The following is a 26,229-nucleotide window of genomic DNA, read 5'->3' as shown; positions in this document are numbered from 1 at the left end:
TTCTGGAAGAAGACTGGAACCCCAAAGACTTAACCATCAAATTCGAAGTTTGATTAGGTAACTTGTAAAGCCATATTTCTGTGGTAAGATCGACACATCCAACTAGGGATCGTATAAGGCCTAAGCACCTCTCTCCTGCCATCTCTAAGTGTCTGTGGTTGGGAGGAACAGCTGGAAGACTAAGAACTGGCCTCCCCTTTGTCTCTCAATAAAACATAGTGTCAAGGATCTGGCCACTCACCATGAGCAGGAATTTTCTACTCAAGCCTATGGTGGTTACTAAAAGCTGAAAGAGAACCTTGATCTTCTCCCCACACCCATTATTGCTGTTACTGCCTTATTTAATGTCTTTGTCTCCATGTTAATTTTGTTTTTAATTTTCAAAGTTAATTTTAGATGGTTCTACAAGGATTTTTTAACCAGTATCAGCCCCCTGAAAGTCAGGTGCCATTTACTTGCTAGGACAACCAATTTGGATTCTTCTAAATAATTCTTTGAGTATTTTCTCCACCTTAGAAAACTTGTTTATATTGTCCCCATTCAGGTTTTATAGAGTCAAGCACTATTTATTGGCATCCCACCTTGGAAGAGAAGAATTTAGTTTTCACAGGTGATATAGAGTGACTTGTCTTAGACCATGTGCCTACTAACAGTCTTGGCACATTCGTCACTCATATTCCCATGAATTTCAGGAGCTTCCTAAGGGGGCCAAGCTCCTCCTAGAATAGAACCATTACCTTTCCAAAAAAAAAAAAAAAAAAAGGTTGGGTTTGGGCATCTCAGCAGTTCTTGTTGGAGCCTGCAAACCCAGCTGGCATTGGGCAGGGAGATGCCCCGAGGAAAGGGTATTTAGCAAAGGCCAGGGAGGGGTTCAGGGTCCTGCCCTGCCAGCTTTCTGCCTTGGGGGCTTCCAGCTTCCAAGTGCTAATGACACTGTATGCTGGCAGCACAAGCCTGTCCAGTCCTCCACCTTCAGTTCAGATAGAGCAGGCTCAACTGAGTTCCCTGAAGTGACCCTCAATCACAGTAACAAAGAGCTCCATGCTGTCTCCAGAAGACCTTCAGCTGCACCTTATGCTCCTCCCACCCCTGAACCAAAGACTTTTCTTGGGCATCTATTAGTGCCAACTGTGATGAATTTCAATCCCCCAAGTCTCAGCAGAGCACACTTTGACCCCTTACTCAGCTAACCCTCCAATTCCAACTTGGATTAACTGGCCTTCTGCCCACCTCTGTGAGTTTTGTTTGACTTTATCCCCCGAGACAGCCAAGAAACCGGTCCAATAAATAGCAATATAAAAGCTTAGAACCTAGAGGTAGCTAAGACTGCTCATTGTGAGGTAAAAGCAGGAATTTAACTGCAAGCTCCCCCAAGGCAGTTTGGAGAATGAGGAGAGAAGGGGCCAACAAGGAGGACAATGGGGAGTAGCTGTCAGAAAGGAAGCCCCAAACTTGGAAAGAAAAGATCAGTAGAAAGCCCCTGTCCTTTGTGTGAGGTACTCAGTACTAAAAGACTTCTGGAGAACTTCGGTCTCCATAGATTTCTTGAGAGTTAGCAGTTAAGCCAAAGTTAGCAGTTTTCAAAACTGATTCCCATTTTTTGGGAACTTCTCCCACCCCCTGCTTCTTCCTCACTGCATGGGGAAGGTGACAGTAGGCAGACCCTACCAGCCAGCCGATGAAGATTCAGCGAAACGGTAGCTTGCTACCCACAGGTCTGGCCTTTCCCACAGGCACAGTGACATCCTCTGAGGAGGAGAAAGGAGTTCTGACACCACTGAGCAGCTCTCTCCCTGCTGCCTAGCAGCGGGGAGGGGGTCGATTTTTCAACCATTATGGTCACTCTTGGTCCTTTCTATAAATGTTGCAACCCAAGAACTGTATACCCACAAGCATCTCCACAATGTGGAGATTGTCCCAAGCAAGACCTAGTCACTGCCCTAAGAAGAGCAGCTGAGACAGAGGCAGGCTAAAGCTTGCTTTCCCTTTCTTGTTCTAAAGGAGTTAATTAACCAGGCTTTGGACATGAGCCCACAGCTCAGGTTCCTCTTCCCACCTCAACCCGACACCCTACTCAGTACCCCCGACACCCTTGCCCTTTAGAATTCAGCCCTTTTCACAACTAGAAATAGGGGCGCACGTGCACACACATGTAGAGTCCTCTAGGGGAAAGACAATGATTTAAGGATGGGCTACCTTATCCCTTTGACATGGAGCTTAACTGCTTATATGGGTTCTGAAGACCATCCTGACTCCCCTTCTTGCGGATCTCTCTCGCACCACTCAGGAAGCCAAACATTTCTCAGCGCTCTGCAGGTGGTTCCGGGATTCTGGCTAGCAAGTTAACAAGCCCCATCTCCAAAGCTACTGTGCTCAGCAAAAAGGCAAACCAGTAAGGCCAACTGTGCACAAAACACCATTAAAAAGGCAACGTGTCTCCAACCTCAGTAGATTGTGCATCCTAAACGAAACGCAGGCATCCTTCCTTGAAAATGTGCTTTGTACACAGCTCTTCCCTGCTTCCTCAGAAGTGATTTTATATTGCAAGAGCCTGGCAAGAAATCCTTCTGCCCGGGCATGGCTGATTGTGCAGGACTCTTAAAAAAAAAAAAAAAAAAAAAAAAAAAAAAAAAAAAAAAAAAAAAAAAGCAGAAACTTTACCGTTGAGTGGGGCCGAGCTGGAAGGCTGCTCCTTTAGGATCACCAGCAGGAGGACTACGGTCACGTGCAAGCTGCGGTGGGGCATCTTTGTCCTGGCGACTCAAGGTTGCCACTCGCTCTGGGGCTGTGAGGCGCTTGGAGCTGACTGGGGCGCACCAGTGCAGCGTGCGCGCAGCCTGGGACCACAACGTGCTCCTCTGCAGTGTAGGCTCCTGGCTGCGCACAGGCTGCTTTTTAAGCGGCGACTCAACCCCCAAACATGATGTCATCGTGCAAGGGGGCGGGGGCAAAACGCCCAGCCTACCCGAGGGCTGGAGCCCCAGGTCCTAGGTGAGTTGCAGTCCTGACTTAAGTGGCCTTAAATGGCCCTTCGGCTGGTCCTCTGGGCCACCTGGGGAGCCAGGTCTTCCAGCGAGCTGTGAAATGTCTGGGGACCAGGCATCACTTCACTGGATGTGGCCGTGGTCTGTCACTGACCTTACTTGAAATCCCCCCCTCACAGGACGCTTTTTGAGCCAAGGCCTCCATCAGGGACTGAATGCTTCTGCATGGTCTGGACATGGGTTAGCTAAGTAGCTGTGAATTGCACAGAACGTCCAGATTAAGCTCCTTTCAATGAAACCACAAAGAGACTGAGAATAGGAAAATGGTATAACGGGAAACATATGAAACACATGAATGAACAGCTTTACTCTGCGATTAGAATTTCCCCTAGGAAGAGGCTCGCTCCCAGTACCTGTGCATCCTCAGTAGGAAGCTGCGAGAGAAGGTGCCTTCTCTGAGGTAGTAGTAAAAGAAAAGGACTTGCATCGTTACTGAATCTTTAAAAGCATCAGAAACTGGGCTAGTCGTTGTGTGTCTCAGTGTGGATCAGTGGCCAAGCTGTTTGCAGTGCAGGTTTACCACCTGTTGCTACTTCCACCCACTTTTCTCATACCTCTGCCTGCTTTGCAATTATGTACACTTATGCTGGATGAAAGCATGCCATTCTGATCTCCTTCGTATTTATCCCATGTCCAGCTAAGTCTTATTGAGCTGCTGCCCCGTTGTCCCCCACCCTTATCTCCTATATCTTCTATTTGTTATTCCCACCCCTGACATTGTTTCTACTTCCTGCATCTACTTCCTGGGTCTTCCATGAGCCTCTGTACCACTCCAGGTGAGGGTCCTGGTTACCTTCCCTAGTAACCCTGATCCCCTACTGCCTACCCACATGGCTCAGTAACCTGGCTCATCATGCCCTCTTCTCTGGGCCAAGGCAACCATGGCAGCCCTCTCCAGTCTCTGTCTGTTGATTCTCAGCCTACACAGACTCAAGCTGGCCTTGGTGACCAATGAAGCCACTTGTTCACCTAGAACTTGGAGGGGCTGAGCAGCTGAGAACCACCAGGAAGTAGGCTCTACCTGCATATCAAGGGGTGTTACTGTTCTGTCCCTAACAGCCCAGCTATTGTGTGGGTAATAAAGGGCTTGAAATCTCTTCAAGGAAGTTGTTACAATGACAATTTTGTCAGAAGCATTTCCAGACCATAGTAAGCTTAAGGGTGACCTTTTCTCCGTGATAAATGGCCTTGAGTGAGCTCTGGAGTGGCCTAGGCAGTGTCTTTAGAAGGTGAAATGGACTAGGGAACATAAGAGCCAGGGAGACCCCAGAGATGTGGATTCTGGGCCCAGTGAAACCCTGACTAGTTCTAGGCAAACTGGACCATGCCCAAACACCTGTCTGTGCCACTCCCACACCAGGTGGTTTTCACTATGTCTGAAGATGTTCAGTTCAACTTCTCCTGAAACGTCCACTTTAAAAGGATCCCCAAAGATGGAGAGGTGAAAGGAGAGAAAAGTGGATGTAATAAAACAATAAGACCAGATCATAAACTATGTTTTATAGAGAGAAAATTTGTGTGTGTTTATCGTGTCTCTATCAGAAAGCTGGCTAATTAGAAAAGAGTGGTTAATGAAAGAAAATCAAGAATCTAAGCTAAAGCTCAGTGTGGCGGGTGATCCCTGAAGTCTCAGCTCATGGGAAGCTGTGACAGGAAGATCTCTGAGCTTCACAGTGACACCCTGTGTTAAGGAGAAAGGAGCAGGATAATATGGGAGGGGATAATGAGGAGATGGCTCTGAGGGGGAAGGTGCTGGGCAAACCTAATGACCTGAGTTGATCCTTAGATTCCCACAGTAGAAGAGAACTGACTCCTTTAAGCCATTCTCTGACCACCACATTTATGCCAGTCCTCTTTGAAACCTCTTTGATTTTAACCACTGAGCTTTCTCTCCAGTCCCAAGAATTTCATTTCTTAAGGTAGGGATAAACTCCATAAATAGTATCACTTAGTTGGGACAATTCATCTTTGTATGGAGCTAAAGAAAGGACTGCATGGAGGAAAACTAACACTTATTGTCTAGTGTTAGTGTGGCACTTTATTCTTTTTTTAAGATTTTATTTATTATGTATACAACATTCTGCTTCCATGTATATCTGCACACCAGAAGAGGGCACCAGATCTCATTACAGATGGTTGTGAGCCACCATGTGGTTGCTAGGAATTGAACTCAGGACCTCTGGAAGAGCAGTCGGTGCTCTTATCTCTGAGCCATCTCTCCAGCCCGGCACTTTATTCTTAAAGTCACCTGTAGAGTAGCATTAGGTTTAGGAATCTGAGGCTTGGAGAAGCTCAATCCTTTCTTGACACAGATTCACAAAGCTTTTTGAATGGGCAAAGATTGTATTCTTGACCCAGATAATTCTATCTCCAAGACAGGCTTTTTCCATGGCTACCCTACCAAAGCTTTGGATGGGGCATGTATGCTTGTCTCTTAGCCCCACAGTAGTAGTAATAATAATAATAATAATAATAATAATGATAATAATAATAATAATAATAATAATAATAATAATAATAATAAAATGTGTTTTTAAAAAGAAAGGGCCAGGAGTGGTGGCATGTGCCTTTAATCCCAGCACTTGTAAAACAAAAGTAGGCGGATCTCTGTGAGTTCAAGACTAGCCCTGTCTACATAATGAGCTACAGGCCAGCCAAGGCTATATATTGAGACCTTGTTTCAAAAGAAAGAAAAAGAAAGGGCAGAGAGAATTGCCATAAAGACTTAGAGTGAATTTGAGGGAGAAAATGTTTTTAAAGGATCAGAAGTGGGGAAAGCACATTGAAATGGATAGAATGGCCAAACTTTAAAAGCAAGTCAAGCTGAACAATGTGTCCCTAACCAGTTTACATCCCCCAACTCTGGGTATCTTTTCTGTTTGTGTAGCTTTACAAATGAGGACCAGCTTTGACATCATCAGATGGGGTTGCTGCCTGCCAATGAACAGCCCATCACTCATTGATTTAGGATGGGGCTCTTCTGTGCATAAAATGTGGCAACTAGCCATCAAATGGACCCAGGGGACAACGCTGTTTAATGTTACATGTGAACAGACGCAAGGGCCAGCCTGGAGAGTGATGGCAGAGGAGAGTCGGGGAAAGAGCACCAACTAGCTGTCTAGAGGTCTGGACTGAAACAGCTGTGCCACCCACTTCATGCAATGTTCTTGTCGGTAAGAGGAGTAAGCCCTGCCCCTGGTTGCCTAACAGAACCCATATATGGCTAGAAGGAGGGTCAAGCCAGTGAAAACATTTTTGTCCATTCATTCATTCATTCATTCATTCATTCATTTGCTATGTGGCAGGATGTGGCAGGAACAGTGCTAAGCAAGGTCTTGTTCTTGGAGGGCACAAAAGCAAATGATCATACAAATAATACAGACTTATAACTGGAATGGCGCAATGGAAGGTAGCTGTATAACCCAGGAGGCCTCATTCTGTCCTAGGGTGCTGAAAGGAGACATCATCGGTGTGAAATCAGATTCCATGACTTCATAAACCCTTTGAAATAACAACTATTACCAGGCTCCTCCTTCCCAAGGCAGCTGCTGTTGGACATTTGCCTATTCCATAAGCTATTAACCTTTCATGTGGAATGGCTAGATACTGAGAACTCTATTTTCTTCTATTAAAAATATTTATAGGAGTCAGGGCAGGAGGATATGTACACATGAGAGCAGGTGTGTAAGGAAGTCAGATGGAGGTGTTGGATGGTCCTGGAGCTGGAGCTGCCCCATGTGGGTGCTGGGAATGGAGCCCGGTCCTCTTTCAGAGCAGTACATGATTTTAATCACTGAGCTTTCTTTCCAGTCCCAAGAATTTCATTTCTTAAGGTAGGGATAAACTCCATAAATAGTGTCACTTAATTGGGACAATTCATCATTGTCCCATTGGGACAATTCATCCTTTGAAAGGACTATATGGAAGAAAACTAACACTTACTGATTGTCTACTGTTAATGTGGCAGTGTGTGGCACTTTATTCTTAAAGTCACCTGTAGAGTAGCATTAGGTTTAGGAATCTGAGGCTTGGAGAAGCTCAATCTTTTCTTGACACAGATTCACAAAGCTTTTTGAATGGGCAAAGACTATATTCTCAACCCAGATAATTCTATCTTCAAGACAGGCTTTTTCCATGGCTACCCTACCAATGCTTTGGATGGGGCTGTTTTATATTTGGATTCCTCTGAGATGTGGATTCTCTAATTTTCTAGATGTTGTAGTTCTGTTTGTTGATCAGAGGCAAGGTGTGTCAATTCCAACAATCCATTCTCAGCAGGGGACATGGCTGTGTCTTCCTCCTTAAGCCCCAAAGGGCAGAGATGGAGATGGAGTGTCCCCTCCTCAACACAGCATGTGATAAAATGTGATAGAAGGAACTTGAGACCTCAGAGCTCTGATTCCACAGTTCCCCAGCAAAGGAGAACATGAGCCCTTCTACACAGCTCCTTGTTCTATTAATGACCTGTGCTCTGACCAGGAAAGAAGGGGTGGGGGCAAAGGAGGAGGAAGAATTCAGAAGAGGGAGGGGCAGGGGGAAAAGGGAGGGAAGAAGAAGGAAAAGGCTAAGCTTACCTTCTTTAACTGGGCAGGAGCTGAAGCAACTTCTGTGTCAAAACTTGTGTAGACTCATTGATTTGGATGCAAAAATTCAGTGAGTTTTATAGCTTCATTCACACCATGCAACAATGGCATGGTTTCATAACCTCTGTGTGAACCATAGCTACCCTGCTCAGTTTCAAGCAGGATCAATAAGAGAGCAGTATGACCTGGAGGAAATAGTGCCAAACTCCTGGCTTTGCCAGGAACCAGCACTGGAACCTTCACAAGCCTCCTGCCCTAGGTATGCCTCGGTTTTCTGATCTCTTAGCTAGAATAAGAATGTCTAATCCCATACAGGTTTGAGGACATATGTGTAAGATGTAATTTTAAAAAGCAGAGCTTGAGAGACAGATAACATGGACAGAGCTTAGGAGGAAGGGTTTTTTATTGGGGGAAAAGTTAATGGGAAAAGAAAGGGAGAGGGGGAAACCAGCCTCTGGGTACAGGAACAGCAGGAGAGAAGAGAGGCAGAGGCAGAAAGAGAGAAAAGGAGAGAAAGATAGGCAGAGAAGCAGAGAGAGAGAGAAAGCAAAAAAGAGAAAAAGATAGGAAGTGGTCAGGGCCCTTTTAAAGGGGAGTGTAGTGAACATGCACAGGTGGTGCTCTTAATGGCTGCAGCTGAGGTTCTGACATATCTTGTCAGAACCCCAAGGGCAGTACAGTACAGATGCCTGAATATGTAACAAAAGTGCTTTGAAAAGAATCAAACACCTGCCCCCCCCTCATACACACACACACACACACACACACTGCTCCTAAGAGTGAGATTGACAATAAAAGTAAGCTGGTAGAATCTCAGCTTTAATTTTCTAGTCTAAGAAAATGAAAACTGGGTTCCAGTGTGAGAATTCTCACCCCATTCCTGCCTCCAGTTACCATGGAGTTGCTCCAGTTCCAGGTACTCCACTGAATCTTTCAGCTGCTACTCCTGTTGAATGTGGAATGATGGCTGTTAATCAGAGTCTTTATAAAATACTGTGCATAATTAGTTTAAAACCTATAAAGTTCACAATTCTACATACAGGGTAATTTATCATTTTAAGAAAACAAACCTTGATGCAGTCAGTATTCTTTACATCTTACCAAGTATCTATAAAACCACAGTTAGCTGACATGATGACAACTTGCTCGGGAGATATACATTTAACATTTGGAGCCTGAGTTTCTTGCAGCCACCTCTCACTGCACACCTTCTGGCTAGATTCATTCTCCTCAGGAATCTCAGATCCTGTTCTTGAATTCAGTCCAAAGCATGTCTTCTCTTCACAGTGCAGTGACAGTTCACACTGCAGCAAGCTTGTAAGTGCAACATACAGCAAATAGTCCTAATATCAGATCTGACAACTTCCACTGAGTTGAACAGACAGAAATGCCCAGGGGAGAAGAGCTTGCATCTCAACTCCACTCACTGTCCTACACGACCTTGGACAAGCAATCTCCAGCTGAGTCCTAGTTAAAGGGATGGGGACAGGATGTCTATAATCCCAGCTCTTGGGAGACTGAGGCAGGAAGAGGACAAGTTGGCAACTAGCCTGGGCTTCACATAGAAGCCCAATTTCAACAATTCAAAATTATAAAAAGGTCCATAGTAACTATACCCCACAGGGTCATAGAGAGGAAGTAATACAATAAACTAGGCACACTTAAATGTAGCATGGGGCACCCTGCGTAATTGTCGTTCTTTTAGAAGGGACTCGTATGTCTGAAAGAGGAATAGGCCAGCTCTTTTGATCCAAAATTCCAAACTTAGTATGGGCAACCTCACCAACATCTATGGGCCTATACAGCTTTCCCCATAGTTCTACACATTAGCCTCTCCAAAAATGTAGCTGATGTCATCAGAAACCTAGTCTTTCTACTGAAGTAAGCTGCCTTCTAAGCCAGTAGACTCATAGCCACTGTACCTCAGGGAATGTGTGAGGGGAAATTTTGGACTTGGGAAATATTTCTGAATTCAGAGCTGCCACATACTCTAAGAAAAGGCTGGAAATCTGTACACTTCAGGTTTTCCTCTTCTACACTAGTTGTCTACAAGTTCAGGAGGTCATGATCTGCTCCCTCGTTTTAGATGATTCCAAAGAAACCTCCATACTATGTGGAAGTAAGAGGAATATGTATGTGAGTTTTCTACTTCTCTTCCAACTGGAGTTGATGTCCTGAGCTGGGCCACCTCACTTAGGCACTGAGGCCTAACAGTGCTCAGGGCTGGGAGTCTGGGGCAGCAGTGTTTATGGCTGACTTTATGTCATGGATAGGCAAAGGTCAGTAGAGTAAGCTTCTCCCTAGACCTATCAAATTGAGTTGTGTCTCTGGCCAGCAGCCAGCCTTGCCTGGTATCTAACTTCCTCCCAATGCCTGAGAAAGGCTGAAGATTTAGTAGTAGTTGGCCAACCCATGTGGCAGGGCATCTCAGTTCTCTCATGTGAGATGAGTTGACCAGTGAATTAAGAACCTCCCAAGGAGAGACGGCATATCAAGACCACTAAGATCGTTAAATACAACATGGAATAACTGCTTTATACCACTCCACTTGAAGATTTGAGAATTCTGTGGCAGTAATTAAGTAACTAAAAATGAATTACTGGCTAAGCATTAAGGCACATGCCTATAATCCCCATACTTGGGAGGTAGAGGCGGGAGAATTAGAAGTTCAAGGCTAGTATTGTCTACACAGAGAGTTTGAGACCAACCCTGGCTCCAGGAGATTCTGTCTCAAAGACAAACAACAAACAAATAACTGAATTACTAATATCTACTCTGTTTGTAACAATGATGTAACAAAACTTGGTTTAGATATTGTACATCTCTGTTTACTGCCCAGGATTTGTGAGTGATAGAAATGATGGCAGCTACAGTTAGAGTTCCTAAAAATGTTAAAAGAATCAGAAATTTTGAGTCCTACAAACTTGGGTTCTGTCTGCAAATTCTATTTCCTCTGAGGGATGAGATGACCTCAGTCACACTATATTTATGATAGGGACTGTGCTACTTAATCCCAGTGAAAATGAATAAAAACCCTTTTACAATACTTAGGAAGGAAGACCACCATAATCCCTAGTCACAAAGTTGATTGACACCTGCAACCAGAGAATTGCTAGTGGAAGCATCAGGAATGGTTTGGGAACAAGACTGCCTGGACCCATCTCACCTCTGAAAACCAAACTAAACCAAATTAACACAGCCCCAACTCAAAAGAAATAAATCAGTCAGACATAATGAATGATGGGAATCCCAACATAATAGCTTGTTGTTTTCTTGTTGCCGTTTGTTTGTGAAACATGGTCTTGCTATGTAGCCCAGACAAGCCTTGAGTGCATCATATTCCTGCTTCCCAGGTATTAGATTATGGGTATGCACCATTGTTCTGGGCTCATAACAGTCCTATGTGACTAGCTGACCCTAAAAGGAAAATGGTAGAGAAAGAGGGCCGAGAAGAGCTGTGGAAGCCATTGACTTCATTTGTACTAGGTGTAGGGAAATGAGAGGTAATTCCAGAGCCATCCACTGGAGGGGAGTGATGAGCAACACGATTGATGGGTAAAGTGTCTTGTAGGACACAGGAAATGGAACTTAGTTTGTTGAACTTCAGCAATGAAACATCTCAGCCAAATGAGTATTAAAAACAAAGTTATTTAGCTATAATCTTTTAAAGAAAGGAAAAGCCCAATAGTCCATCCTACCTGTCAGTCATTCTTCATTTTTCTATATCTTGTTCTCTTTATTGTCCATGTCAACAAAAAAATCTTACCTGATAACCTTGGAGCAAATATACTGTCTCAGAAGTATTACATTGCCACAAGCACTAACACTGGGGAACTGGTGATATGGTTCATCAGTTAAGATCATTTATTGCTCTTCAAAAGTACCCAGTTTGGTTCGATGCAACCACAAGACTGCTCATAACTGCCTGTAACTCCAGCTACAGGGGATCTGTGTTAGCGTTTCTACTGCTATGAAGAGACACCATGACCAGGGCAACTCTTTTTTTTTTCTTTTCAAATTAGCATTTTCAAAGACCAGGGCAGCTCTTATAAAGAAAAACATTTAATTGAGGTGGCAACTCACAGTTCAGAAGTTCAGTCCATTATCATCTTGTCATCATGGCAGAGAGCATGGCAGCATATAGGCAGACATGGTGCCGGCTACATCTTGATCAGAAGGAAATGGGAAGCTTGAGCAAAAGAGACTGCAATACCTGCCCCCACAGTGATACACTTCTTCCAACAAGGCCACAGGTACTCCAACAAAGTCACACCTACTAATAGTGCCACTCCTTATGAGCTTATGGGACCAATTACATTCAGACTACCACAGGACCCAATGCCTTCTTTTGGCCTTTGAGGGCACTGTATGCACATGGTACACATACAACCATACAGGCAAATACTTGTACACATAAAATAAAAATAAATCTCACTTGGAACACAGGGGTTAAGTGAGTCTCTATTAGTAGCTAGGCTGGTCTATATAGCAAATTCCAGGCCAACAGGGCTACATAGTAAGACCTCAAGAAGAAAAATCTTTAAAAAAAAGAGCTACACTTGGGTTAGAAACATTTCCCAAAATATATCCTGACATATTCTGATATAGACATATTCTGTGTATATTTTATACATATACACATTTGCTTTATAGGGTTACCTTTTACTCTAGATTCTTCAATTTGTCTGAAGTTCATGTTTGTTTACGGTATTGTGTGTTAAGGATCAAACATAATTTTTCCATGTAGTGAGCCAGTTTCCCTACACTATCTATGAAGTAGCCTATCCTTTGCTATTGATTTGCTAATTAGTTTCTATTGCTGTGACAAAACACCATGATCAAATAAAGTGAGAGGAGAAGGGTTCATTTGGCTTATGCTTCCACATCACTGTTCATCATCCAAGGAGGTCAGGACAGGAACTCAAACCCTCCCCCATCAGTCACTAATTAAGAAAATGGCCTACAGACTTGCCTACAGCCCAATCTTACAGAGGCATTTTTCTCAATTGAGGTTCCCTCCTCTCCAATGTCTCTAGCTTATGTCAAGTTGACATAAAACTATCCAGCATAGTAGCATTGGGATATCCTGAAGTGAATATTTCCTCTTTGCTCTTATCAAAATGGACTAATAAAGCTGAGTGTGGTGGCACCGGCCTCCAATCCCAACACTCTGAAGGCAGAGGTAGGCAGATCTCTGTGAGTTTGAGGCCACTGTGGTCTACATAGTGAATTCCAGGACAACCAGAGCTACATGGTGAGACACTGTCTCAAAAAAAGACTAATAAGTTGTGGGTCTTGTTTCGTTGTTTGTTTATTTTAGTTTGCTTTGGTCTTCTAAATTTTAAGGTTTTTTTTTACCAGGTAATGGGCTTATATTTTTTATATATTTGAATTATAAACAAGATTGAATTACATGACAATCCCAGTTCCCTTCTCCCTCCCTTCCTCCTCTACCACCCCCTCAACTAAAATCCTACCTGTCATATGTCCTTTCTTCTAATCTACACCTGACTCAAAATTTCTGCTTCCTCAGAAATTTTGACCCTTTCCCCTTCTCCAGGGGACAAAGTTTGTCTCTTTTAGGGTCTTCTTTGTTTACTAGTATCTCTGGCAATGTGGATTGTAGGCTGGTAATCCCTTACTCTATGTCTAAAACCCACATATGAGTGAGTACATATCACATTTGTCTTTTTGTGATTGGGTTACCTTGCTCAGAACGATTTCCTCGAGTTCCATCCATTTTCCTGCAAATTTCAAGATTCCATTGTTTTTTTCTGCTGAGTAGCACTCCATTGTGTAAATGTACCACATTTTCTCTATCCATTGTTCGGTTGAGGGGCATCTAAGCTGCTTCCAGTTTCTGGCTATTACAAATAATGCTGCTATGAACATGGTTGAACAGATGTCCTTGTTGTATATGGGGTATATGCCTAGGAGTGGAATTGCTGGGTCTTGTGGTAGACTCATTCCCATTTTTTTGAGGAGTCGCCATACTGATTTCCAAAGTGGCTGTACAAGTTGGCACTCTCATCAGCAGTGGAGGAGTGTTCCTCTTTCTCCAAATCCTCTCCAACATAAACTGTCATTGGTGTTTTTGATTTTAGCCATTCTGACAGGAGTAAGATGGTATCTCAGAGTTGTTTTGATTTGCATTTCCCTGATGGCTAAGGATGTTGAACACTTTCTTATGTGTCTTTCAGCCATTTTAGATTCCTCTATTGAGAATTGTCTATTTAGTTCTGTACCCCACTTTTTAATTGGATTGTTTGGTGTTTTGGAGACTAGCTTCTTGAGTTCTTTGTATATTTTGGAGATCAGCCCTCTGTCAGATGTGGGGTTGGTGAATATCTTTTCCCAGTCTTAAATTTTAAGTTTTATTCCCTCAAATAGTTGTGTTGTATCTTGAAACTACTTTGAATTTTAAAATTAATTTGAGAACTGATAGCTTTTTATTAAAGTCTTGTCCACAAACATGGCATCTCTTTGCTTATTCAGCTTTACTAATATTACATTTTTCTCAAAAAAAATCTTGCATTTAAAATTTTTAGTGCATTTATTTACTCAGTTACTGATATATTTAGTAAGAGAATTCTTATGCCTAAGCACTGTTATAATTTTAAAAAACGGTGGGAAGGAGTCATGCCATACAACAGGGCCCTCATGGAGAGTTTCTTTATTGGGGGAAGGGAATGGGAAAGTTGGGGGAGGGACAGAGAGAGACAGAGACAGAGAGGCAGGGAGACAGACACAGAGAGCCAGAGAGAGGAGGTGTGTAGGGGGTCCCCGGCCTTTTAAAAGGGTCATAACTGTAGCGATATTGACGATGATGTTGTCAGGACCCTGAGCAGGTCAGAGTACTGCCTGAGTACTGGCAGGATAATGCCTGAATGCTAACAAACACTCCTGTAGCGATCAGAGGACAACTTGGTTCTCTCCTTTGGCCACGTGGGTCCTAGGGATTGAACTCAGATCTTCAGGCTTGGCAACAAGTGCCTTTCTTTATCTGCTGAACCATCTTCCCAGCCCTGTTCTGGAATTTTTAATTAAGTTTATTCTAGGTACTTTGTAGTTCTGTTGCTCATGTGAAAGTTGTTTTATCTTCTGTTCTACATTTTTTATTGCTGGTAAAGAAGACTATGACTGATTCCCCCATTTTTAGTTATAATTACATTATTGCCCTCTTTCTTTTCCTCCCCCAACCTCTTCCATGCTCCCCTTCTCAAATTGATAGTCTGTTTTCCTTGATTGTTATTGTTTTACACACACACACACACATACACACACACACACACACACACACACACACACACGGACTGACTGACTGACAGACAGACAGACAGACAGACAGACAGACAGACAGACAAATATATAAACACAGCCTGCTCGGTCCATTTTTAGTGTTTGCTATGATTTCGGGGCTGACCACTTTGTATTGGATAAACATCAGGGGGCTCATGCCTGGGAGAAGTTAGTTCTCCTTCTCTCAGCAGCCATCATCTGCCTGTAGTTTTCTAGGTCCTGGGCCCCATGAGATTTCCCCTCTTCCACAGTAGCATGGCTATTGACATCATCACAGTTCAGGTCTTGTTGATGCAGCCATTTCTAAGAGAAGCAATCTCACCGTGCATTTCCTGGTATTCTGGCTCTTACAATCTTTCCAGCCCCTCTTCCACAACGTTCACTGAGCCATAGATGTAGGAGCTGTGCTACAAAAATATCTACTAGGGCTGGGCTTCCTCACTGATTGATTTTTGCAATGTGTCCAGTTGTGGTTTTCTGCCACAGTCCCCATGTGCTGTAGAAAGAAGCATCTTTGGTGATGGTCATAGATACTGCAGATCTGTACTTGACATCCTTGTTGAACATGAATATTCTGATGGTTACCTATTTCTTCTGTGGTCTGTGGCTAACTGAGGGGCCTATTAACATATCAAAGTTGACACTGGGTGTCACATTTCATATAGATTATCAGAGCACCTATAAAATAAGCACAGTCTGTCATTCCCTCTTAAATTTGTACAATACTGCCTCTTTTCCTTGTTTTATAACACTGCCCAGGGCCTCAGGTACTATGCTGAGTAGAAGCAGTTTCTACTATTTACAAGCCCAAATTCTCAAGACCAGGTGGTAGACCGCTTTATCCTGAACCAGCTGTGCACTTGGCCCTCTGTCTTTACCATCCAGTTCCCCTCCCTGAAGAGTGTTTTTAGACTTATTTTGTTTTTATATGTATGGATATTTTGCTTACATTACTATGCACCTATACACAGGTGTACCTGGTACTTGGAGAGGTCAGACCCTAGGGGTGTAAGATTTCCCAGAACTGGAGTTTCAGATGGTTGTGAGCCACCGTGTGGGTGCTGGGAACCAAACCAAGGTTCTCTGCAAGAGCAACAAGTACTCTTAATTGCTGAGCCATCTCTCAGCCAGCCCCCAAAGTTTCAGTGTTTCAGATTTTTATTTTATCTTACTATTTTATTTTATTTAAGACTGGCCTAGAACTCTACCTGTAGACCAGGCTGGCCTCAGACTCACAGAGATCCATCTGCTTCTGCCTCACAAGTGCTGGGATTAAAGGTGTGTGCCACCACACCCTGCCTGCCCTTTTGAGTTTTCTTTCCCTCTATTCACCCACCTACTCATTCTTCAAAGCTCAGAGCTCAGACTCATCCCATTGGTAAAATTGTTGCTTCCCAGAGCCCAACTCTGCAGGTTTTCCTTATCATCTGTTGTTTGTTTATGTGGTCTGTTACATGGTAACCCCCAGAAGAACAAAGAGTGCTTGATCAGTATCTCTAATCTTTAATTCAGTTAACATATAATAGTTGCTCAATAAATGTTAGTTCATCACAGAAAAATGGTAGAACTTGCCAATCATAGGAAAAAGAAGTTATGAGTCAGGATAAACTCATCCCTAGGCTAATCCCAGCTTCAGGAAGACTATCAATTTATAAAACTGGTGTTCCATTTAACATTTAGCAATATGCAAATAGGAATGAGAACACACAGTGTACCTCTCTAGTTATTCTTATCTGATTAGGTTCTTTAGCTGCCATGGCAACAGCTCTTTAGGCTGGGCAGTGTTGAGCAATATTTTCAGTAATGCATTTGAGGAGTCTGACACACAGTGCAATTATTAGAAGTTAGCAGGTAGCTAGACATCCCTGGGCCTCTAACCTTGAATATCTCTCTTAGTGTGTCTTTATACACAGCCCATAAAATGAACCTATTTATAAGTGAAAACGTTGAAGCAAATAAACATGTCTTTTTAAATTCTTACCTTTCTTTTTTTCTCTATTTATGTGTTGTGGAGATGGAGACATGTATATGCCAGGCATGCATATGATGGCCAGAAGTCAACTTTCAGGAGTTACTTCCTTCCACCATGTGGGTCCTGAGTGTCAGGTCTTCAGGTTTGGTAGCGAGTACCTTTATCCACTAAGTCATCCTCTTACCAGCCTGTAAGAAGAAATTTGCATATTTTGTATATTAAATCTTGCACCTTCTTGTTGCTCTTCTGTGCCCTGAGACACCATGGTGAGGCCACTATGTGAAACCTACTAGAAGATGAGATGTCCCTTGTGCAGATACACCTTCGCAACCACGTTTTCACAACCAGTCAGCCATCAGTGCCCAGATACAGCAGTGAGGCCAGTCAGCTAAACGGGGAACTGTCTCTCAGGCCTAGACCAGAACTGTTCCAGTGACTCACAGAATCAGGACAAATGGCAAGTGCTTGTTACTTCAAGTCGCTGAGCTTCTGGGTGAGACCTAACTGATATATTCCCCCAGGGAAGCCTAGTCAAGTCTGACGCTAGAATCCTGATCCCCAAGTTCATGTAGTTACTGCCAGTTGCCCCTTTTCAAAGGTCAGGTTGAGACCTGCATAATTTAAGAATATCGTTTTGGATCTTTAGGTCTGACCAAACATCACCTTGAATTTCTCAAGGGCAAAGGTGTCAACAAGAATTCCTGGAAAGAAGCTGTGTAGACAAAGACTGACAGACTGATTAGGACTGCAGTGCTGTGGCGAGATTGGAATGTTGTGGGTCCAGTGGCTAATTACCTTATCTTAGCCACAATTTAGCAGCCTGAATAGCTATTGCTTGCCTACCTCTGTGTCAAAACTAACATCCTATGGTTAATAGATTAAAAACACAAACAGATGAACAAAAAACACAAAAAAAGATCCTAGAGTCTTTTAGGATCCCTCTAGCTTCTGAAGGGTCCAGGTATATAGAAATATAAAATTGAAAGCCCAAACACATTTTGGAAAAGTGTGTGTGTGTGTGTGTGTGTGTGTGTGTGACACACACACACACACACACACACACACACACACACACACATATAAAGCTGGCATCCACTGTTAACCTTTAACAATCTCTTTCTGCCTTAAGAGCAGACATCTGGCAGCCACTGTATACAGAGGTAAACAATTGTCTCCTGCCTCCCAGTCTCCCAGCTAGGCAGGTACATCGGACAAAGGTTAGCTTCTAGCTATTGCTCTAGGGGACCCTCTGTGTTGTATTCCCTTAATTTTTAACTGTCCTCATATGTGACTCTACTCTCTGCCTTGCACTCTTTCAGGGACAGTGAAAAGCAGCTGTGTCAGCACCAGGTTTTTGCAAACATCCTAAGTTAACATCCTAACATCCTATAACCAAAATCTGTAAAACTTAAAATGTAATGTGACTCTAAGCCTGACCTCAAGGTTGTAAAAGCTCTTTGACCACACCTGGTGCTTGATTTTTCTATAAGCGGGCCCCAAACCAGCTACCATTGCCACAGTTTCAGAAGCCAGATCTCTCGCTCTGGTCCCACTTAACTGGTAAGCTTTTTGTGCCCAACAGTGATTTTTTTTTGGGGGGGGAATGAAATTTGCTTCCGGTTTTATAGACTTTGGTGGTCTTTCCCCCCATTATTTGTGTGTTCCTTGAACCCAACACTTCTGCCAACTCAAAAGCAAAGCAGGTCATCAAATAGTATCGAAGGGCTGTAGGAAAGTTACCCCTATTTTGTGGTAACTAACTCTCTAATGTTTCCACCAAAATATTTTTAAATTGTCTTATTTATGACTTTCTTTGTTCTGCTACTACGAAACTTCATGAAACTGCTTTGGAGTTGGGAATGTGGATCCTGGGGTAACCTAGCTCCATGTTTCCTGAGCCTTGGTCACTCAAATTTAGCTCCAGAATAAACTATCTCTTACTCCCTCTGAGGTGAAAGCCATGTTTTGTTTGCCATCAAATGTCATGATTTAATTTTTCCAGCTAAGCTGGGCAGTGGTGGCACATACCTTTAATCCCAACACTTGGGAGACAGAGGCAGGTGGATCTCTGTGAGTTCAAGGCCAGCCTGGTCGGTCTTCCAGGACAGCTAGGGCTACACAGAGAAACTCTGTTGGAGGGGTGGGATTCTAGCTAGCTGAGTACATAGCTTTACTTTTAGATTCATCCTCAGTGAGAGGTACTTTCTGAAAAAGACTAAAATTTAGTGTTTCTTACAAAAATGGAAGGGAAAACTACATTGTGGTCTGTGGGCCTCTCAAAAAGAGTATAGGACACTGATATTTCTAGTCACAAAGAAGGTTTTAGATGAACAAACTTTCCTAAGAGATAGAACAGAATAAAGGTGGAAGAGTGCTTGCCTAGCATGCTTGGGGCCCTGGGACCAGTGCCCAACAAACCAGGCGTTCTGGCTATTGGCAATAATCCCAAGGCAGGGAGGGTTACATGTAGGCTAGTACAGGGAAAATAAGGCAAATGAGACAGAGAGGGATGGTAGGAGGGAGGGAGAAAGAGTAAGAAGAAAAGATACAGGGAGAGTGAGAAGGATGGAGGGAGAGGGGGAAGAGAAGGAGAGAGAGAAAGAATGTGAACAGAAGGACTATACCTTAAGCTTTGGTCCCTAGGGCCCAGAGAGGGGTCCATGTGATCAGTGGTCTCTTGTCATTGTGCCAGGTGTAACTCCTGCACTGTGTGTGGGACCAGCACCTGGAACATGGTAGATAGTAAATAATGAATTAGTGTGTGTCTAAACAGGCAGAGGTTTAAGTGCAAATAACATAAAACCAAATTAGACTATCTCTGCTGGCGGGTTCACAGAGCACAAGCCACATTGCTTTCAATGAGACAAGATGAGAAAAAATGCTCAAGTCTATTGTATAACCAGATGAACGGACAACTCAAAGAGACTCTCACCATGTTTTACAAGCTAAAAACAATACAAATTAATAAATAAATACTCATTTTGGTTGATGGAGACACCTAGTGGTGTGTGAAACTGTGGGGTTTCCTGGCAGTAAATGGTTCTGTTTTGCACCTTAGGGTCAGGAGTGCTTTGGATCAGGGGAGGCCGCTCCCAGAACAGGCTTGGTAATTGAGGACAGAGACCTTTCAGACCCAGGTGAATTGATGCCCTTTCGGGAACCCTTCAGAAAAACCCAGCACAGTACTAGAGTTGGAGGACCTCCCTGCCAGTGATACAGGGATTGCCCAAGACAAATGCTCTTGGCTGCCTGTGCCCTTCAGCGCTCTCTCACCATGGCACACACTCATACCTTTCCTTGTCTGCTCTCCTCTGGGGCTTCTAGCTCTTTCTCATTCTCCTCCTCAGCGAACTCTGCAAGCCCATAACTACACTACCCAGCATGGGGACCACTATCCCACACACAGCTATAAAGAAATTCGAATTAATTGAAACAAAATGAAACTTAAAATCCAGTCCCTCTGTCTCATGGGACATTTCTCAATTGTGCATGAGTAGTAGCGGCAGTCCTGTTGGAGTGTAGATAGGACAATCATGTCTGACATGTCTTCACTGTGCCAACTCCACTTGGGAAGGAACCCCCCCCACCACCACTGATGGCTTCCTTCACGACTCCTGTCCTCAAATGGTGACTCTTGAGGCTGCCTACGCCCTCCACTCCTTACCTCCCTCCCTGCTCTTTCCAGTTTATTGGGTAGCTTTCTGTATGCTGTATATTATTATGTAAACTCATTAAGGTGACCTTGCCACAGCGAGCACAAACTATATAATCATATTGGACAGTTTATCCAAGACAGTGATTCACAGAATCTTGTTTTCCAAGCATCAGAACACATCAAAATATTTTTAAGCTCAACACATGAACACAGCATTTAAAATAATTATACCACAGGCGTTTTTTCTTTTTTAATCTACAGGTTTTCTGCCTTTTTGCCTTGCCTTGCGCTAAAGTAACTTTAAAAATGCAACAATGCTCCTTTATATTTAAAAAGATCTGAAAATATAGTTTTATATGCAGAATAGCTTTGAAAGGATACACAGGAAAGTCATAAAGATCGGTGCTGACTAGAAGGGATAGTCATTTGGGGTTTTGCCCAGCAGCTTTTGTTTTTAATTTTTTATTCATTTTACATACCAACCATAGTTCCCCCTCCCTTCCCTTCTCTTGGTCCCCCCCACACACTCCCTGCTCTGCATCCACTCCCCAGAAAGAGTAAGGCCTACAAAGTCTGGCATATCAATTTGAGTCAGGACCAAGCCCCTCCCCGCTGCATCCAGGCTGAGCAAGGCATCCCACCATATGGAATGGGCTCCAAAAAGCCAGCTCATGAACCAAGGATAGAACCTGGTCCCATTGCCAGAGGCCCCACAGACAGACCAAGTCACACAACTGTCACCCATATGCAGAGGGCCTAGTTCAATCCCATGCAGGCTCCCCAGCTGTCTGCCCAGAGTCCTTGAGGTCCCACGAGCTCAGGTCAGATGTCTCTGTGAGTTTCCTCATCATGATCTTGACCATCCCCCCCCTTACTCATGTAATCCCTCCTCCCTCTCTTCAACTGGACTCCAGGATATATATTTTTCCATCAGTTACTGGATGGAGGTTCTATGATGACAATTACGGTAGTCACCAATCTGATTAGAGGAGAAGGCCAGTTCAGGCACCCTCTCCACTGTTGTTAGGAATCTTAGCTGGGGTCATCCTTGTGGATTCCTGGGAATCTCCCTAGCACCAAGTTTCTCCCTAACCCCATAGTGGCCTCCTCTATCAAGATAGCTCTTTCATTGCTCTCATTCTCCATCCCTCCTCCAATTCACCAATTCCATTCCATTCCTTCATATTCTCTTCCCCCATCCCTCCCCTCTACCCCCCATCCCCAGTTTACCCAGGAGATCTCATCTAGTTCCCCTTCCTAGGGGGATCTATATGTAGCTTTTAATAGTATTTGAGTTTGAACTGGTTGTGTGTGTAACTTTTTAAACTGATAAATTAGAAATTAAGATAAATACATGAAAATCAAAATCACAACTCTGAAAGGATCAAACAAAAAAATATTCTAGGAGATTGGACTCTTAGAAAAAAAGGTGTCTTTTTTGCATTGTTTGTTTGTTTGTTTGTTTGTTTTGAAAGACAGAATCTCACTTGTATTTGCCCAGTCTGGCATCCAGCTCTGGCACTCAATGGAAGCACAGAGGAGCTTGCCTGGTTTGTACTAAGATGTACAAGGATACATAGCTCCATAGGAACTTCTCTTATGTATTTGATGACTTTTGCCAATGATCCAAAATCCTAAATAGCCCCAGCTGACTGCTTATAGAAAGTTTTATTGAGAGACAGCCTGCCCATGAGCCTCAGAAAGGACCTTGGAAAATGTCAAGAGCCCAGTGGATCTTCCTTTTGAAGGACACACTGAGTCCCCTCTCTCTGAACAAGGACTTGAGGAACAAAACTTTTCCTCAGTGTTCCACCTCAGTATGCTTCAAGAATCTTTACAGAAGACAAGAGAACAAACCAGAGTTCTACTTCAGAGTTCACCTCAGCCCAGAGGCACTTAACTCTTTGATTAAATACTCCTGAGAATGTTCCTTAAAAGGCATTTGGAGGCCAGGATACACCATCATACCAGGTCAGTATTAGGTGTACTGCTGGAGTGAGAAAAAGAGAAACTGAGTCAGGGAGCAGTACATTTGGTGTGGTCCAGGACTTACTGTCAGTGCTCCTGACTTCTCGTAAGACTACATGGCATAAAAACCATATAATCATACGTCCAGACCAAACTGTAGCATCTCTGTGTGGATTCATCTAAATAAAGCGCTGCCTGGACCATGCAGGGAGTTGGCTTGTGGTTCTTCCCACTGGACTTCAATGGTGCCAGTCTGGCCTTGGGCGGAATCGTGGCCCTCCTCAAAGAACAAAGGTTTACACTCAGTCTCTTTGGACCACATAGGAGTCAGCTCCAAATGAAGGGCTCTCTGGAGCTCTATGTTGGGAAGGCAAACATCAGTTCATCCTTGGCAGGGTACCAGCCATTGTCCTTAATCCCTGAGAAGGCTAGCCATGGATGATGGAGTAGTCAGTACTGTTACTGCGTTAGGGGTTCTTGAAATCTATGTAGCCCACTCCACATACAGAGACATAAGCTGCTGGAGCCTTCACCAAGCTCAACAACACACTAGATATTACTTCCACTGGGAGACCCCTATACAAGGACCCCATACACATACCCCTCTAGCCTCGCAGAAGAAATGAAGACCTCACAGTGTTGGCTCTTTAATTTGGTGATGGGTTTGCCAACGACTGTTCTGTGTGTGGTTTTAAGGGCTCATCTGCTAAAATTGTGGATACTAGCTGCAAGTGGCTGCTGAGCTCTTGAAATAGAGCTAATCCAAATTAACCTGTGCTGTAATTGTAAAATCTGCATCTAATTTTGAATACTTCACATGAAAAATGTAGACTGGCTCACAATAATTTTTGTCCTAGTTATATACTAAACATACGGTATATGAGCATAATACAGACATACTGGGTTAAGAGAAATGTATTATTAAAATTAATTTCTCTAAAGTTGGACATGATGACAGACGCCAATGCTCTGGAGACTGAGGCAGTGAGATCTCAAGTTTGAGGCCAGTTTGGGCTATAGAGTGGATCCTGTTTCAACAAACAAATCCCCCTCACCTTTTGTTTTGTAAAATGTGATTATACAGCATGTAAGATAATTGCTGTGATTTACACTAGATTTGCACTGAAAAATGTTAGATGACGAGAAGACCCTGATTTCTGATTTGTAATGCATGATGACATTACATTAATGGAACCAAGTCACGAGTAGACAGTAGGAAAGTTTGGGATATCAGCGGAGCAGGAGAGTTTGTCTCCCCCCCCCGCCCTGTATAGCCTAGGATGATCTAGACTTCTGATTCTCCTGCTTGTATCTCCTGGGTGCTAGGATTAAGACGTTTGCCACCATGGCCCAATTTACGTAGTGCTGGGGATGGAAAGAGTTCCATTATGCCTTCTACCAACAGAGCTTCAACCTCAAGCCAGCATGTCCCTCTGCAGGGTTGAGTTCATTGTTCTCCCACCTTCACTACTATGATTAAACCTCAAATATCTGATATTCAATAAAGAAAGCAAATTGTAGATAGATACAGGTAATGATTCATTTCATATCATTGTAAAACTGCAAAGCTGAGTATTAAACCTAGATGTGCATGGGATTGAGGAACAATATCTCGGGACAGTGGTTCCCTCTGGGAAGAGAGGGAAGAGCATGTGAGGTGGTGGGGTTAGGGGTGTCCACAATCCTCTTTTGGCTAAGCAGGGTATGCTGCTGTTTGATACTTGTTTGTTCTATTGTGTGCCCTGGAAATGTTCCATAATAGAAGTGATTTAAGATTCATTGTTTCATACACTGATTAGATACCAAAAGAGGCAGCATACATTTTTGGTATAGGCATTTTATTTGCAAATTCCTAGACATGCTCAATTTATTTCTTTTAAAAAATGTGGAGGTGGGAACAACTAAAGACAGTAAGCTTTATCCAATGCCTTTAAGAGTCATTTCTTTTATATTTTAAATGCTCTTATGTGGATTTACACACACACACACACACACACACACACACAGAGAGAGAGAGAGAGAGAGAGAGAGAGAGAGAGAGAGAGAGAGAGAGAGAGCAATTCATGCCACCTTGTTTCACTTATCTACTCTTCAGAACAAGCCTCTTGTCACACTTGGTGGTTTACAACACAATGACCTGTCATGTCTCCTAATATGTTGGCTGCCTGAGTGTCTGTCCTGTTGGTCCCACCTGGATGCACCCTGAGCTGCTTTCCTCTGGAACTCAGCTGAGATGGTAGTTCATGCTGAGTATCTGCTGGAACAACTTGGTACCTGTCCAGGTGACTTCTCAGCCTCCCAGGGGCATCCTTCAGTGGCAGCCTACAGACATCGTTCCAGCTGAAGAAAGTCAGAGTCAGCTAAATTAAGTCAAAGCCCCTAATTCATGGGAGCTCAGTTCAGCCATATATTACTATGAGTCAAAGCAAGTCGACGCTAATGCATATTCAAAGGGCAGGAAAACACTCTGCCTCTTGGTGAAATGAACTGTTAAAAACAAATCAACAACAACAATAAAAACAAAACAAAACAAAACAAAAATAAAACACCAAAGTCATATGTAACATATATATTAAAATGGTCACTTAGTGTTTCAAAATGTATACAATACATAGCAAACTCAGAAAAGGCACTCCCAACTTCCACAACTTCCCACAAATACTTGAAAAATACAAGGCAGGCAAGATGGCTTAGTGCATAAAAGCATTTGCATCCAAGCATAAGGACTAGAGTTTGGACCCCAGAATCCACAAGGTGGAGGGAGAGAGCCAAATCCCACCTGAAAGTCATTCTCTGACCTCCATACACATATGCTGTGGCATGCTCATGCTCACACACTTATATGCAAATAAATAAATGAATAAATAAATAAATGTAATTCTTAAGGAATGTATTACTAAGCTATATCATGAAATTATTCTCCCCTCCCAAATACAGAATTTTAACTTCTCCTTAAGCCTAGATAAAATTCCTTTTTTGTGTGTGCAAAAAATAGAACAGGGAGCAAAATTCTGTCAATTAGAAGGAATTATGAAACATGGCCTAGAAAGTGAGTCTCCACCAGGGAGCATCTAATATCACTTGATGCTTGACATGTAAGCCCTTGACAATGAAGATATGGGATTTTTGTAGTTGAAGCAACAACTATTTCTAAACAAATTTTGAAGCAGATGTGGAATTTGTGTTTTAGAAAGGCAAGTTAAAGGGCACAAGGTAAAAACTAAAAGTAATAAAAAATAACCAAGAAGAGAGGGGGCTATAACCGGGCAACAGATGACAGTGTTAATTGGGTGCTATTGTCATTTTGAAAGAAAGGAGGTGTGGTGGTTTGAATAAGAATGGCCCCATAGGCTCATAGATTTGAATATTTAGCCACCAGGGACTGGAACTGTTTGAAACAATTAGAAGGTTTAGGAGGTGTGGCCTTGTTGGAGTAGCTATGATCTTGTTGGAGGAAGTGTGTCACTGGTGGTGGGCTTTAAAAAGCCAAAAAGCAATTCATCCACTCCAGACCCCAGGAACATGGGTTTCAGTGAGGAAACCTCGGAAATCTACGGGACTTCCTGTAGTAGTTATCCCTAGCATACTTTGAGAGCCCATTCCACATAGAGGAATATTCCCTAAGCCAAGACACACAGGGGTGGGCCTAGGCCCTATCCCAAAGGATACGATAGACTCTGATGACCCCCCTATGGAAGGCCTCACCAT

General features: G+C 43.2%; 1 protein-coding gene across 4 annotated transcripts in view; it reads right to left on the bottom strand.

Annotated features, from left to right (window-relative positions):
• The window catches only part of Ca12 (carbonic anhydrase 12), a 52,217-nt gene extending 49,471 nt beyond the window's left edge, over nucleotides 1-2,746 (bottom strand). For all 4 annotated transcript variants that reach the window (XM_027411289.2, XM_027411290.2, XM_035444656.1 and 1 more), the window contains exon 1: nucleotides 2,662-2,746. In XM_027411289.2, coding sequence (XP_027267090.1) covers nucleotides 2,662-2,746 — 85 coding nt within the window. The remainder of the gene's footprint in view (nucleotides 1-2,661) is intronic.
• Between the last annotated feature and the right edge of the window lie 23,483 nt (nucleotides 2,747-26,229).

This window comes from Cricetulus griseus, chromosome 4 (assembly GCF_003668045.3).
Source record: "Cricetulus griseus strain 17A/GY chromosome 4, alternate assembly CriGri-PICRH-1.0, whole genome shotgun sequence".
NCBI classification, from domain to species: domain Eukaryota; kingdom Metazoa; phylum Chordata; class Mammalia; order Rodentia; family Cricetidae; genus Cricetulus; species Cricetulus griseus.
Note: the sequence above shows the minus strand (reverse complement) of the source record. Positions and strands in the feature narration are given on the sequence as shown.